Here is a 15,584-nt window from a genome sequence, read left to right on the forward strand (position 1 = left end):
TTGGACTCATTTCCCTGACGCTGATCACCCTTTCATGTGACTCTCGGCCGTCTGATGTCTTTTCTGGGAAACGTCTACTCACATCCTCTGCCCCTTCCGCTCTACTCTTGTCCTTAGCACCCATCACTGTCTAACACGCTATATATTTTACTTACTTGTCACCGTCCCCAGCCAAAGGTAAGCCCTACTAGGCAAGCAATTTCATCTGATTTGTTTACCACTGTTTCTTTTGTATTTAGAACAGTGGCATACACATAGAGAACACCCAAAACATATTTATTGAATGACAGAATTTCTCAGTACAGTTTATGCTATTCCAATCCAAGGAAAGAATGGGCATAAAAACAGGGGGAGGGGAGATACAGCTAAAGAAAATTCTAACAAATAAGAGCTATAATTATAGCTTTCATTTACTATGTCTTTTTCTAATCATTTATTCATAATTGTCTAATTGTGTTCTTGATGAATATATGCTTTCCACATAAAAGGAGTGAATGCACTCAGCAAACTTCATTTACTTTTCACGACGTTCCTCTTTTGATTTTGAGTCTTTACTCTCCTGGAGTCCTAACAGAATTGCTTCAGCCTCTAGGATGGTTGTGTCTGTTGTCGCTCCCAAGAACCTAGACGTAAGTTCAAGATCTAATAGTCGCAGCCGGACTCTGGTTCCTTTCTGGTATTTCCTAAATAGTAAGAAAAAAATTCTGTTAATTCTTCATATCATAAAATGAACAACTAAAATCAAACTCAAATTCTAATTCTAATTTGTGTTGGCTCCAGATAAGGAAATTAACACTGGTATCAGGGAAATAGTTGTTTTTGACAGAAAAGTTATTTAGTTGTATCAAAATTTTAATGTTAAAGTCACCTTTAAAGATTTTATAACTGAAATGAAAATGTATTCCAAACTAAATTCAAACAAGTTGGTTCTTGAAACTGACATTTATTTTAATGTCATTCATTTTTAAAGTCAAAGAGTATCAAGGGGAAAAAATGTTTTCAGAAACATTTTGTCTTCTAAAATTAGTATCTTCTTTGAAAAACAAAATGGAAAAAAGTCTCACTGCAAAATACTTACTATAGGGGATTGACTACACTGTAATTAAAATATAACGCTGGCCATACAATGTATGATGGCTCAGTTTGGTAAAAATTAAAATATTCAAGTATTTCACAATACCAAATGAAAACTGATGCTCATTTGTCTTTCTTCCTTGATCAATCATTTTAAGAGCTTAATATCCATATTATGAAAAGGTACGGGAGAGTGAAAATATTGCTACTGAATGAAAATCACAACTCTTTCTTAAAAACATCTAAATACACACCTCAAACACTCTAAGGTAATTTTTAAATTAAAATAATTTTATATAAACAGAAAATGAAGAAACAGAGTTCTCCCAAAAAGAGAAAATGATTTTGGTAGAGCATATAATGAACAGTCTCCATATAATGTTTGATTAGGTATTCTGGAGGAATTTATCGGTAATTCATCAAGTAAACCTTTAGGTTATTTGGCTTTTTTCTAAGTCATTTTTCTTTCTGATTACAGAACAAAACGTCCTTCTGTAAAATTTGAAAAATCACGTCAGTCACACTTCCTAGTCTTTCTATATGTGTATTTATATATATGTACGTGGGTGTGTGTATGTGATGGCATAGATCATACTTCTTTGTTTAAAAAAACTGAAGAGATGTCCTAGAATAGCAAGGTTTATACTCTTAGTTGGCCTTTTGCACTGCAGCGCTGATTGGACTTTCCTTATAAAAAAATCCTATTGGTTCCCAGGAATCCAGGTAGAATGTATCAAACGCAGCCCTGAGAGCTTCCACATTTCCCTTATCAGAATGTAGATTCTGTCACTGGAATTTCCAAGAAAGACAGCATAGCCACAAGTAAGCACAAATGTCAGTACCCTTCACTCACCTCTACTGGTTATTTGTGTAAATCTCTGATTTCTCATTAGATCAAACACTCCCCAAGATCTGTCACTGTTTTTACATCTGTATCCTTCTAGGGCCAATACAGCAGGAACGCAAATGTTTGTCAATAAATTAACAAGACACTTGCTGACAAAAGCCACCACCTCATCGACAGTCTAGATGCTCCATTCTCTTGGCTTCAGCAGCGGTGTGGCCTGGCTTATTCACTCAACCTCTCCGAAGTTTGCCAGGCACAGTGCCTGGTGCATAGTGGTTAATACATGTTAGTCTTCTTCTCCTTCCACTGTTCAGAGTTGGACAATAAACTGACCATGATAAAGGAGAACAGTGATTTTTTTTTTTTTAAATGAAAAGAGTTGAACATTCACAAACACTTGGGACACGCTATCTGGGCATAGTCACACTGAAGGGGCAGCTCTCAGTGGAGACAGTCCTGTGTCTTGTAAATGTTAGCAATCTCCTGTTACAAAAATAAAATCAGAAATACCATGAGTGCCCAGTATGCTTGGTAGTTTGTGGAAAGCAAAGCTGTCCCTATGTTTAGGTGCAGGAGCCTTTATTTATTTATTTATTTATTTTAGGAGCCTTTAATAATATGAAAGTTTTGCCTTCATCTCTAAAAAGCATGGAAATTCTAGAAGCAATCCAGTGAGTTGTAACAGAAATGAAAAGTGAGCTGCAGGCCTTTACGTGTGCTGAATGAGTAAAGAGTCACCCACACTGTGCACTAAACAACAACAAAAATACCTCTAGAAGATTCGCTGACTTCAGTTGTCTGGAAGCAGCTGCTTCTACTTCTATGGTACTTAATTTTCACTGTGCATTATTTCTCTGTGTTATCTTCCCTAGCAGACCATAAGCTGGTTAAGGGCAGGGCTTTTATCTCACCTGTCTCTTACAGTACCCAGAAACCTATACATTTCATACATCAAAAGCAACTGCGGTGCTCCTTAAAAATGCAAATGAGGGGAGAACCCCCAGAGAGTGAGTTGGCAAATCTGGGGTGGGACTCAGGAATTTGCCTTTTTTTTGTTGTTGTTAAGAGTTATGTTTTATTTGGTGGGAATTTTTAGGACTTCAAGCCTGGGAGACAGCATCTCAGGTAACCCTGAGAGAACTGCTCTGAGGAGGCAGGGGCACGGAGGGGCAAGGAGCGGGGAGAAGTCAGGTTACAGAGAAGTTTGCAACAAAGGGTGGGTAGTCTGAACATCAAAAGTATTTTTGTGAATTAAAGAAAACCAGATTATCTCAAAAGTTAAGGAATTTAGTGCTTTCTACTTTTCTATGTATGGGAAGATGCAAGTGCTGGGGCTCACTGAAATCATTCCTTCCACAGGCATCGCAGCGATCCGGAGCCAGTATGCTGAGATTTTTCACATCCTGAGTTCTTCAGGGCTCACTGTAGGGAGGGACTGCAGGGGAATCTGCCTTTTTAAAGCTCCCCAGGTAACGCGGAGGCAGTCTTCTCTGATCAGCATTTGAGAAAAGTCTGGCCTAGAATTACCTGTATTATATACAAGGCATGGCACCCTACGTACACACAAAGGGCCAGTAAAACGAGGCCTTCTGATGGACTGTGTGGCCACCATGAACAGCCTTTGAGAGTAACAGACGTTTTCCACAAGTGATGACAAAACCAACAAACTTCAGGATGACTAATTTAGATAGACCAAAATAATAATAATAATAGAGCCAGGCAATGACAATATATAGTGGAGAAATGCGTCTTAAAAGAGTCCCTTGAACAAAGCCTAGTGACCACTGGGGCGGGACTGACTCTCCCACACACAGACTGTCATCTGAGAAACCTAGGCCGTGGAAAGGTCAGAAGTCCTCACTCAACAGGGACAGCAGCCATACCTTTAATGTGGAGTTCATCCTTGCTTTAAGTTTGAAATAATTCATTAGAGGGCAGTAAAGAAACGACTGATGTACTTCGGAGAACTCCATTTCTGCCAGTGTAATTTGAGGTGAACCTCCAGTACTGCGGTCTCTGATAATCACTTACAGGGCTTAGTCTTCCCAGTCGGGTTTCCATTGTTCCACATAACAAGATTTAAAACGAATATGCCAGCACACTCTTTCCCCAAGACTGCATTGTTCATACAGTTTCCAAATGCTCCTTTTAGTCAAAGATTTTGGCCTAAGTATAAATATCCAGAAAAAGCAATGAGGTGGTGAAGACTGCAGACTCTGGAGCCAAATGACTAGAAACGTGCCCAGCTCCATCCACAAACATGCAGCTCTGAGCTAGTTACTTCATCTCTGTCTCAGTTTCTTCATCGGTAAAATGGAAATAATAATTATGGGCTTCCCTGGTGGCTCAGATAGTAGAGTCTGCCTGCAGTGCAGGAGACCCAGGTTAGATCCCTGGTGCAAGAAGATCCCCTGGAGAAGGAAACTGCAACCCACTCCGGAACTCTTGCCTGGAAAATCCCATGGATGGAGGAGCCTGGCAGGCTACAGACCATGGGGTGGCAAAGAGTGGGAAAGGACTGAGCGACTCCACTTTCACTTTCAGGTTACTGTGAGCATAAAATGAGTTAACACCTGCCAAGTCCTTACACATGCTCAATAAATGACAGCTACCATCATTAATCACCACCACTACCACCACCATCACCATCAAAACAAACCCAGTCACAGCAGATGCCCCAGCCTTGGCATGATGGAGGGTACAAGAACACTCTCGGGGATACAGGTATATGTAAGGCTGACTCACTTTGCTATACATCAGAAACATCAGCAGTGTATAGCAACTATACTCCAATTAAAAAAACTGACTACAAGAAAAAAAATAAGAACACTCCAGATATAATTTCAAGTTATAATTAAATCAGTAAAGGATTTCTACAGACAGTAAGCTTTGGGGATGGGTTTTCTTTCAATAATTTGCTTTGATTCAAACCTTACTTATTTTAGTGGTATAAACATTCCTCTCTTAAAATATATTATAAATGTCCTACCAAAAAGAAAACAACTATTTAAAATGAATGTTGAATTTCTTTTGAGGATGTGAGGCAAACTAGCACTGAACAAAAGCAAGTAAAACTCACAGAACTACATGCCACATTTAAAGGTCCACATTTCCCCGCATTAGCTACATTATACCTGAAACAATAAAAGTAGAAATATACGGTGAGTCACAGAAGGGTCACAGTGACTCATACTCCAGCATTCCTTTTGACAGGGGTTCAATGAACACTGAGGGGCAGGCAGAGCTGTCTAATTTTACCTTCTCCTATCACTCCTTAATTCTTGACGGATTTCAATGAATCTATTTTTAGCACATAACTATTTCTTGGAAGGGGAAGATGATCCTTTCTATAGGTTCATAATTTTTTCTTCTAAGAAGCAATTTTTAGCTCCTTTTAAAATTTACCATTTCAATAACAGACTTAACTTCTAACCTGTCAAATATCCCTTTCTTTATAGAACTGACTCTACTTCCTCTGTCTTCTATGTGTGTTGGTCACTTGATCATGTCTGACTTTTTGTGACCCCATGAACTGTAAGCCCCAGACTCCTCTGTCCCTGGAACTCTCCAGGCAAGAATACTGGAGTGGATTGCCATTCCCTTCTCCAGGGGATCTTCCTGACTCAGGGATTGAACCTGGGTCTCTTGCATTGTAGGAGGATTCTTTACCATCTGAGCCACCAAGGAAGCCCTTTTCTAAAATGAGGTTTTATTCTTCTTTTGGACTTCCAAGGAGACACAGTTGGTAAAGAATCCACCTGCCAATGCAGGAGATGCAAGAAACACAGGTTTGATCCTCGGGTTGGGAAGATCCCCTGAAGGAAGAAATGGCAAACCATTCCCATGTTCTTGTCTGGAAAATTCCATGGACAGAGGAGCCTGGCATGTCCGTGGGGTGCATGGGGTCGCAAAGAACCAAACACGACTAAGCATGCACGCACAACAAATTATTTTTTTCATTATTTTTCCCTCATTCCTTTTCTTGTATCAGTGGACTTTTCCTTCTAAAAGTCACACAAATGCCCATAAACATACCTGGGCTACAATTTCAAGAGGCTCACAGATTACCTGAAGGTCATCTACGGAACTCTAAGATTAAGAAGTTCTGTTCTAGATTTTAAGTCTGTTTATATTTCTGGATATAATATAATTGGGAAAGGAGTACAACAAAGCTGTACATTGTCACCCTGCTTATTTAACTTATATGCAGAGTACCTCATGTGAAATGCCAGGCTAGGAGAATCACAAACTGGAATTAAGATTGTTGGGAGAAATCCCAACAACCTCAGATATGCAGACAATACCGCTCTAATGGCAGAAAACAAAGAGGAACTAAAGAGCCTCTCAAAGAGGGTGAAAGAGGAGAGTGAAAAGGCTGGCTTAAAACTCAACATTTAAAAAATACCCTAAGATCATGACATCCAGTCCCATCACTTCATGGCAAATAGAAGGGGAAAAAGTGGAAACAGTGACAGATTTTATTTTCCTGGGCTTCAAAATCACTGTGGATGGTGACTGCAGCCAGGAAATTAAAAGATGCTTGCTCCTTGGAAGAAAAGCTATAACAAACCTAGAGAGTGTATTCAAACATCACTTTGCCGACTTTGGATAGTCAAAGCTATGGTTTTTCCAGTAGTCGTGTACAGATGTGAGAGCTGGACCATAAAGAAAGCTGAGTGCCAAAGAATTAATGCTTTCGAACTGTGGTGCTGGAGAAGACTCCAAAACTCCCTTGAAAAGCAAGATCAAACCAGTCAATCCTAAAGGAAATTAACCCTGGATGTTCACTGGAAGGACTGATGCTGAAGCTGAAGCTCCAATACTCTGCGTACCTGATGAAAAGAGTCAATTCATTGGTAAAGACTCTGATGCTGGGGAAGATTGAAGGCAGGAGGAGAAGGGGCTGACAGAGGATGAGATGGTTGGATGGCATCACCAACTCAATACATGAGTTTCAGCAAACTGCAGAGATGGTGAAGGACAGGGAAGCCTGGCATGATACAGTCCATGGGGTCGCAAAGAGTTGGACACGACTTAGGAAATGAACAACAATGGGTTCTCATTCTATTACACAACAACATGGCCTTATGCTAATTATTTCTGTTGTTTTATTTCCAATGTGTTTCTTAAGGAAACTTAGGACTTCAATGAACAAGCTCACCGGGCCACTGCTTGCAGCCACAGAGCTGTAAGTGGTAGAGCCAACCTCTACCACAGCCTCATTTTCTAGTGGAAATAAGACAAAATTCACAGCATATGTAAGTAAAAATGGAATTTTTCTTTTATTACCCCTAGTCACTTCCTTAAATCTAACCCTATTATGAATGAATAAGGACAAGTCTTAAAGAGAATTAGGTGCACAGCAGCATAATATTTTCAATTTAAAAAATATGGAACAGGGTGGGGAGGAGAGATAAATTAGGAGTTTGGGATTAGTAGATACAAACTATTATATGTAAAATAAATAAACAACAAGGTTCTACTGTATAGAGAATGATGTTCAGTATCTTATAATAAACTATAATGAGAAAGAATATGAAACAATATATAACTGAATCACTTCGCTGTATAATGAAACTAATACAATATTGTTAATTAACTATCAGTTCAGTTCAGTCACTCAGTTGTGTCCGACTCTTTGCGACCCCATGGACTGCAGCACGCCAGGCCCCCCTGTCCATCACCAACTCCTGGAGTTTACTCAAACTCATGTCCTCTTGAGTCGATGATGTCATCCAACCATCTCATCCTCTATCATCCCCTTCTGCTCCCACCTTCAATCTTTCCCAGCACCAGAGTCTTTTCAAATGAGTCAGTTCTTTGCATCAGGTGGCCAAAGTATTGGAGTTTCAGCTTCAGTATCAGTCCTTCCAAAGAATATTCAGGACTGATTTCCTTTAGGATGGACTGGTTGGATCTCCTTGCAGTCCAAGGGACTCTCAAGAGTCTTCTCCAACACCACAGTTCAAAAGCAACAATTCTTCAGCGCTCAGCTTTCTTTACAGTCCAACTCTCACATCCATACATGACTACTGGAAAAACCATAGCCTTGACTAGATGGAACTTTGCTGGCAAAGTAATGTCTCTGCTTTTTAATATGCTGTCTAGGTTGGTCACAACTTTTCTTCCAAGGAGTAAGTGTCTTTTAATTTCATGGCTGCAGTCACTATTTGCAGGGATTTTGGAGCCCAGAAAAATAAAGTCTGTCACTGTTTCCACTGTTTCCCCATCTATTTCCCACGAAGCGATGGGACCAGATGCCATGATCTTAGTTTTCCGAATGTTGAGCTTTGAGCCAACTTTTTCACTCTCCTCTTTCACTTTTATCAAGAGCCTCCTCACTTCAATTAAAAAATAAAAAACATGGAAAAATTAAATTAAAAAATGTATGCAACAAAAGAACAGGCTTCAGATGACGATCTTAAGAAGTTGAAGGAGGCTACGATCCTGAATATTTATACCAAATATTTCTATCAAGATATGTTCAGAGGTGCTGTCTGGTTGTTACAAAGATCAGGTTGACATCTGGGAGGTGTGGATGGGATGGAGACATTGTATAATGCAAGGAACTCTTCCATGCAAGAGCTGTCCTGCTAGCCATTGATAGCAGTGAGAAATCTGCTTGTAATAATCTAAGCCTGGAACTCTGCCTGCTAAATATTTTTTAAAGGTTGGTTTTTTAAAAATAAGAGTTTAAAAAAACACTATATTTTCAAGAATGAGATTACAATGTGAATTAGGGGAAGACTGATTTTGTCCAGAATGTTAGCAAGAGTTGTTCACAATTTCAGAAAACTCACACTGTCATAAGCAACACCATCATTTCATTTTTGTGTCTTGCTACATGGGTTAAGGGCTTCCCAGGTGGCACTAGTGGTAAAGAACCCGCCTGCCAATTTCAACCTGTAAGAGATGCAGGTTAGACCCCTGGGTCAGGAAGACTTCATGGAGGAAAGCATGGTAACCCACTCCAGTATTCTTGCCTGGAGAATCCCATGAACAGAGGAGCTTAGTGGGTTATAGCCCATGGGGTCACAAAGAGTCAGATACAACTGAAGTGACTTAGCATGCAGACCCATACACATGGGTTAAATGTATCTTCTTTACAGCTTCAGCTTTGGCTTATCCTTTGCATTGGGAGGAGATCAGTCTCCTTTATGCCTGCTATCTAAAAACATACAGTTTATCTTCTTGGCTTTCAACGGAATACATTGATAAAACTTGGCTTCCCTCCTAGCTACGTTGGTAAAGAATCTGCCTGCAATGCAGGAGACCCGGGTTTGATCCCTGGGTCAGGAAGATCCCCTGGAGAAGGAAATGGCAACCCACTCCGGTATTCTTGCCTGGAGAATCCTAATGGACAGAGGTGCCTGGTGGGCTACAGTCCATGCAGTCACAAAGAGGCGTCGGACACGACTGAGTGACTAAGCACACTGGCACACATACCTACTATCCAAAAATATGCAATTTATCTTCTTGACTTTCAATGGCATACATTGATAAAACAATTAAAATATCAACAATTCCAAAACATAACTTTCTATAATGACAGAAACATTCTACATAATGTGGTCGTGGAACTCTTGAAATATAACTAATGTGGAGAGGAACCAATTTTCTAATTTTATTTAATTTGAATTAAATTTAAATAGCTGCTTGACACTGCAGCTGTAGACAACTTCAAATTGACAATAAAAATAGTAAAATACTTGTCCTACAAATATATAAACACAACACTGACAGAAACTCTAGTTTTACAGGAAAAATAGCATTTTGAGGTAATTTGTTATAATAAATAGCTATTCCTAATTAGATTCCACCAAGAGTAAACCATCAGATCCACGCTTGCCATTCCTAACTGCTCATGTGTTTCTCTCCATTCTGTTATGTTTTATATTTTTCCTCATATCTGTGTGGCACTGCACTAGACACATAGCAATTGAACTATCTTTTAGATATTTGGAGGTTAAAACAAAATTCCCTGTAAAGATAGCTTACTCCATGTTATAGGTAGAAACTTAAGATACATGAAGTCATTTGCCAATACACAAAGTTGTATAAGACGATTTACAGATTTTTTTTTCCACTTCCTTTTCTTCAGTTCTCAATTACCTTGATTTCTTCCAAGAAGTGTAAACCTAATCCCTTTGGGAGTGATAAGAAGTTACCACTTCATGTAGTCCCATAATGTCATCTCTTTGAAATAAAATGTAAACCATGTTGCTGCCACCCAAGTCATTGTTTTAATTAGAAAAATGGTTACTTTCAGTGGTAACAAGCAATAAATTATAAAAAAAAAAAAAAAAAAACCCTGAAACTGTATGGCTTCATGCAAGGTTGTCTATTTTTTATACCTTTTTTTTAATTAGGAGGAAAAAAACTTTAGATATTAGTTTTTCAGGAATGCTGTATTTCATATCAGAACTGTTGAATACTGCTGTCTTGAAAGCAAATAGGACGTCTCCAGTGAGTACGTTCAAAGTGAAAATAGTCTGTGTTTTCACTGGTCAATGTGTTTCTTTAACTTTGAGCGCTTGCCTCTGCTGGATCTTTGTGAATTCCAGCCTGAACGGATTCAATCTCAGCCTTCACCATGACTGCTCTCTTCCAATGTGCACTTTCGCAGACCATATGCTGCAGTAAATGAGTCTGCATGTCTGAGCTGTTTAGGAAAAGGGCAATTAAATCTGGTTTTGCATTTCTGCATTAAGGACATGGTTTAAAAACTTTCCTTTTGGGGGAGGGTAGTTTGACATTCTTTCCACAGACATTCTTTAACATCTGTCAGTGCAGGCTGGTGATGGTTCTTGTAGACTTAAAATAGAGACAGTGTCTTGACTAGTTCTTTGATATACATAAATTAAATAATACAAAGCCGACAAATACAAGTCTTGGATTGAATCTCAGCACCCAAAGAGAAATTTTGTAAGGAATTCTGCCTTTGGGAGTCAATTTAGCTGCCTTACTATAATCAAAGTTCACAGAGATTTCAAGAACAGTTGTTTTGAAATCATTAACCAACCATGTTTTCATCCCAACAAGGTAAAATATTTTAGAACTTTTCCTGATTTTCTTACAATTTGTTATTTTAAAGTTTTAAGATATTGGGAGTAAAATTGTCTTTTCTTTTTTGAAGAGAAACAGCTAAGCTATCTCTCATGGTTTAATTACTCCCTATTTGCTTTTTCTGATTCATACAAACGTTCCCAGTAATGCTGACCTCTGTGTGAAGCCAGCACTTCGTGTGCGTACGCTCGCGCACATGTCTGTGAGAGCACCTGAGCAGGAGCGTGAAGGAATGTGTGCACTGTGCTCTCCCTTAATTGGACTCCCTGGGCATCAACTTCCTCATCTTTGAAAAGCATAATCTTAGAACAGACCTAAGGTCTTCTGCAGTTCAATGATTTTATTCTACTTTTATACAACTTAAAGTGTTTGAAAACTAATACAGTGCAGAGAGCTACTGAGTGCCAAACTGACTGGATACACAAGCAAAATGCAAACTGTTAAGGCTTTTTATTAGCTACATAAGATACTATTACAGTCTTAAATATTTGATTACCAAGTAAAATTTCATATGCAGGCTCTCTGATATATTTCAGATATGTCTCCCTTTTTCAGATACCAGCCCCTGGGTTTCTTTGACTGTGTTTCTAGTCTGCTGCTTCTTTCTGCTCAGTCTGCAGGACGCCTATGAGACTGACTCACCACCACACTATTCTGTCTTATCAAGCACAACAGCCACAGTTTTAAAAAGTAAACGTAAAAAGTGCTAGCTTTCTATAATTCCAATAATTATAACTCCAATAATTCCACTGATTAAAATTTAAATTATTGTTCATAATGCTAAAATATACCTCCTTAAATTGCAATCATCCTGGAATTTAATCTTTTTCTGCAACTCTACGATAAACATAGAATTTTGTTTTTCCCTTAAACAAAACGCTATTTAACCTTGCCCTGCTAGTTAGTATTTTGTACCACAAACAAGCTTTATCTCTTGTTCAAACATTGATTTATTTTATGAAATGAAATATTTTTAAATGTCCAATAAAAAATTTCACTTTTTAATAATGTGGAACATGCATTTAATGTAATACATTACATATAGCATCAATAGTGATAATTATATACTTTTCTCAGAGTTAGCAAAATAAGATGTGTCAAGAAATTAGGGAAAGAAATATCCTAAAACCTAATGACTATATAGAGTCTATTTTTATTTTTTGAAAAAAACCAAACTATGTGTTGCTGGTCAGAATATACATATGTAATAAAAAAGAATATATATATTTGGAGGGACAAAAAAATCCAAAGGAAACAGAAGGAATAAATGCTTTCAGGCACCTGAGATATGCTGATAACTAACATTAGAACAAAGCTGGAACTAGAATTAGAGTATCTAAGCAAAAAAAGGATATACCTTGTGGTATACAAGTTTTGTTTTATGAGAGAAGAAAATATATACTTATATTGTCAGAGATAAGTTTTGTCAGGGTACAGCAGAGGAAGGAATATGAGTTTTAAAATGTCGTAGAAAGGTCTAGATTTGACCATGACTGGGTATGAGGCACTTAGCTCGTATGGACTGCCTGCCTGAGTGCTCAGTGCTCAGTTGCTCAGTCATGTCTGACTCTGAGATCCCACGGACTATAGCCTGCCAGGCTCCTCTGTCCACAGAGTTTTTCAGGCAAGAATACTGAGTGTTGTCAATTCCTATTCCAGAGGATCTTCCCAACGTGGGGATCGAAGCCCCGCCTCCTGCATCTCCTGCATTGGCAGGTGTACTCTTTACCACTGAGCCACCCTGGAAACCTTGGACTGCTTACTTAGCTGTAAAGTGAGTATATAACACTTGGCAAAGCTGCTGAGGTGCTTAACACATTATAAGGTATGGCACATAGTACACGCTCAATAAATAATAGGTATTATGAAAGTCATTACATTGATTCTTATATATAATATAAAGTGTAACAGATAACTGAAAGGATAATAATTTCAAATATAAACTAGAATACTGCTCCAATGGACAAGTCTGACAGCAGCCTTCAATATATACAAAAGAAACAAAAGAAAGACAAAACGGACTGAAGGCATTCTTTGAGTCTGAATTTGGGGCTGAGGGATGAGGATAATAAAATCCAGAAGTTACTTTATAATTTATAGGGACCGACTTGATGACTCTGCAGGGAGTCAGGGCTGGGAGGCAAAACACAATCAATTGGCTGTGGAAGCTTTTTATAATTTTTTTCTTTCCTCTTTTTATTTTTATTTTTTCTTTACTTTTCTTAATAAAAATACTGATGGCTGGGGTCTAACCCAGACCTACTCCATCAAAATCAGTAGGGTGGAGCTGGAGATTCACGCACATTTAGGAAAAACTCCTCAAATGAGTCTGGTTTGAAAAGCATTGGCTACAGTATTCATAAGTTACATTCTCTGAGTCTCTGTCTCAGTCAAACTCCGGATAAATGGTTCATGACAGTCAGGGACTGAGCTGAATCTTGGTCAATTCAAGCTTTAGTCTCACTAATGAGTGCATGCAGTACAGACATTACATAGAAAGTCAAAGTTAGAACTGCACATTTTAAATATTAAATATGACATAAGCAAAAAGTTGTTTTCCTATTATGAAACTGAAGAGATTAATAATATGTATTTCTCTCTAAACAAGGGACTTTGCTGTTGGCTCAGATGGTAAAGAACCTGCCTGCAATGCAGGAGACCTGGGTTCGATCCCTGTGTCAGGAAGATCCTCTGGAGAATGGAATAGCGATTCACTCCACTATTCTTGTCTGGAGAATTTCATGGACAGAGGAGTCTGAAGGGCTATAGCCCACAGGGTCACAAAAGAGCTGGACACAACTTAGCAACTAAACAACAGCAAAGTACAAGTTCCACATTATATTTCCCACATAATAATTCCAATCTCCTTTCACTTTTCTGACCACATCTAGGGAATTGTCATCTGTTTGGAGAGAAGACAGTCAAAGAATCTTGTAGTACGTGAATGAACAATTAAGGGAAGGAGCAGTTTGAACAAAAAGTAGAAAAGGATCTTATACCTGTCTAAAGAATTTGGAAGTCTTTAATACTAAAGAGGTCACAGTATTTATTTTGTGCATCTATTTTGTATGCCTCCAAGAAAGCAGAAATAAGAAAAATAGAAGTTATAGGGGAGGGCAGATTTATAGCAGATTCAGCTTTAGTATGAGGAAGAACTTGTAATAGAGTTGGCTGGAAGGGGAACTGGTTGTTTTGTGCATTACTAGAGGAAATCACAGGGAATTTTCTTGACAGATGAGCACTGTGGCATGGTCATCTCATGACAAAGTCTGAATTCAGTAAGGGCTGAATTAGATGACTTCTAAAATTCCTTTCATTTCTAAAATTTTACGAGTCTATGATTCAAGATACTTATTAGGTCTCCCACCATCAGGAAGCACAAAAGCTGGGAAGCAAGTTAAAGAAAGAGCAGCCAGTCAGAAGGTAGGCCAGGTATGCAGTAAAAAATTTTAAATCAGATCAATTTTTAGTGTACCTTTCAGTACTTAACTCTTTTAGACCATGAAGTACAGTTACTCTCATTAATGACTTACTACCTCCTTTGGTGCCTCGACTTATTTTTGGATAGCAAGACCTGTTAGGCACAATTAACTTACTCCTCTGTCTTGAATTTGAAACTAAACGATGCTTCTTGACATGACTGCTTGCCAGATGGCCAGCTAAATTTTGTTTCAGATAGAATATACACTTAATTGAACACAAAGATATTTTACCCTTTCTACTTGTCACTTCCCCCTGCTTGGATGGACTTCCCTTGTGGCTCAGCTGGTAAAGAATCCCCCTGCAATGAGGGAGACCTGGGTTCGATCCCTGGGTTGGGAAGATCCCCTGGAGAAGGGAAAGGCTATTCAGTCCAGTATTCTGGCCTGGAGAATTCCATGGACTGTACAGTCTGGGGTCACAAAGAGTCAGACACGACTTGAGTGGCTTTCACTTTCACTTCACTTCTGCTTGGATACAAATGAGAAAAGTGACAAATAAGCCAAACATAGCTACCATTTCCTGTTACCTATGGTTCTCTCTTTAATAAATTTATGTTAATGTGATACTTTTAAACCTCTACTTTGTAGCACTGTGCTACACTATACATAACAGGCATTTGATCACATCTGTGGAAGACTATAATCAATACACTGGAGAAGGAAATGGCAACCCACTCCAGTATTCTTGCCTGGGAAATCTCACAGACAGAGGAGCCTAGCAACCTACAGTGTGTGGAGTCAAAGAGTCGGACACGACTGAGTGATTGAACATGCGCACATGCGCATACACACACACACACACACAGTGAATACATATTCTCAAGTGCTGCACAAAACTTCTGCAACTGGCTCTGTAAACTGGGAGCCTACATTTGACCCCAGCGCATCCCACCTCCAGTCACACGTGCCTTAACTGAGCTCCAGGCTCAATGCCACACGGATTTATTCACAGTCCTGAGAGCAGCCTTCGTGCTGTCAGTGTGTTACAGGATCTGCACACGCTGCCCGATTGCTGGGTCCTTCCTAGCAGAACAGGAATGTGACTGCACAGTCACCAGGGGCTTCTGCTCAGCCAGTTGAGGATTTTTTTTTTTTTTTTTGCTTCCAATTTAAGA

General features: G+C 38.9%; 1 protein-coding gene across 1 annotated transcript in view; it reads right to left on the reverse strand.

Annotated features, from left to right (window-relative positions):
• Window positions 1–255: 255 nt before the first annotated feature.
• LOC122450857 (28S ribosomal protein S28, mitochondrial) overlaps window positions 256–15,584 on the reverse strand; it is a 90,998-nt gene continuing 75,669 nt past the window's right edge. Inside the window, exon 3 of the mRNA XM_043483173.1 lies at window positions 256–683. Within this exon, the coding sequence (XP_043339108.1) occupies window positions 515–683 (169 nt within the window). The 3' untranslated portion in view covers window positions 256–514. The remainder of the gene's footprint in view (window positions 684–15,584) is intronic.

This window comes from Cervus canadensis, chromosome 12, assembly GCF_019320065.1.
Source record: "Cervus canadensis isolate Bull #8, Minnesota chromosome 12, ASM1932006v1, whole genome shotgun sequence".
Taxonomy (NCBI): Eukaryota; Metazoa; Chordata; class Mammalia; order Artiodactyla; family Cervidae; genus Cervus; species Cervus canadensis.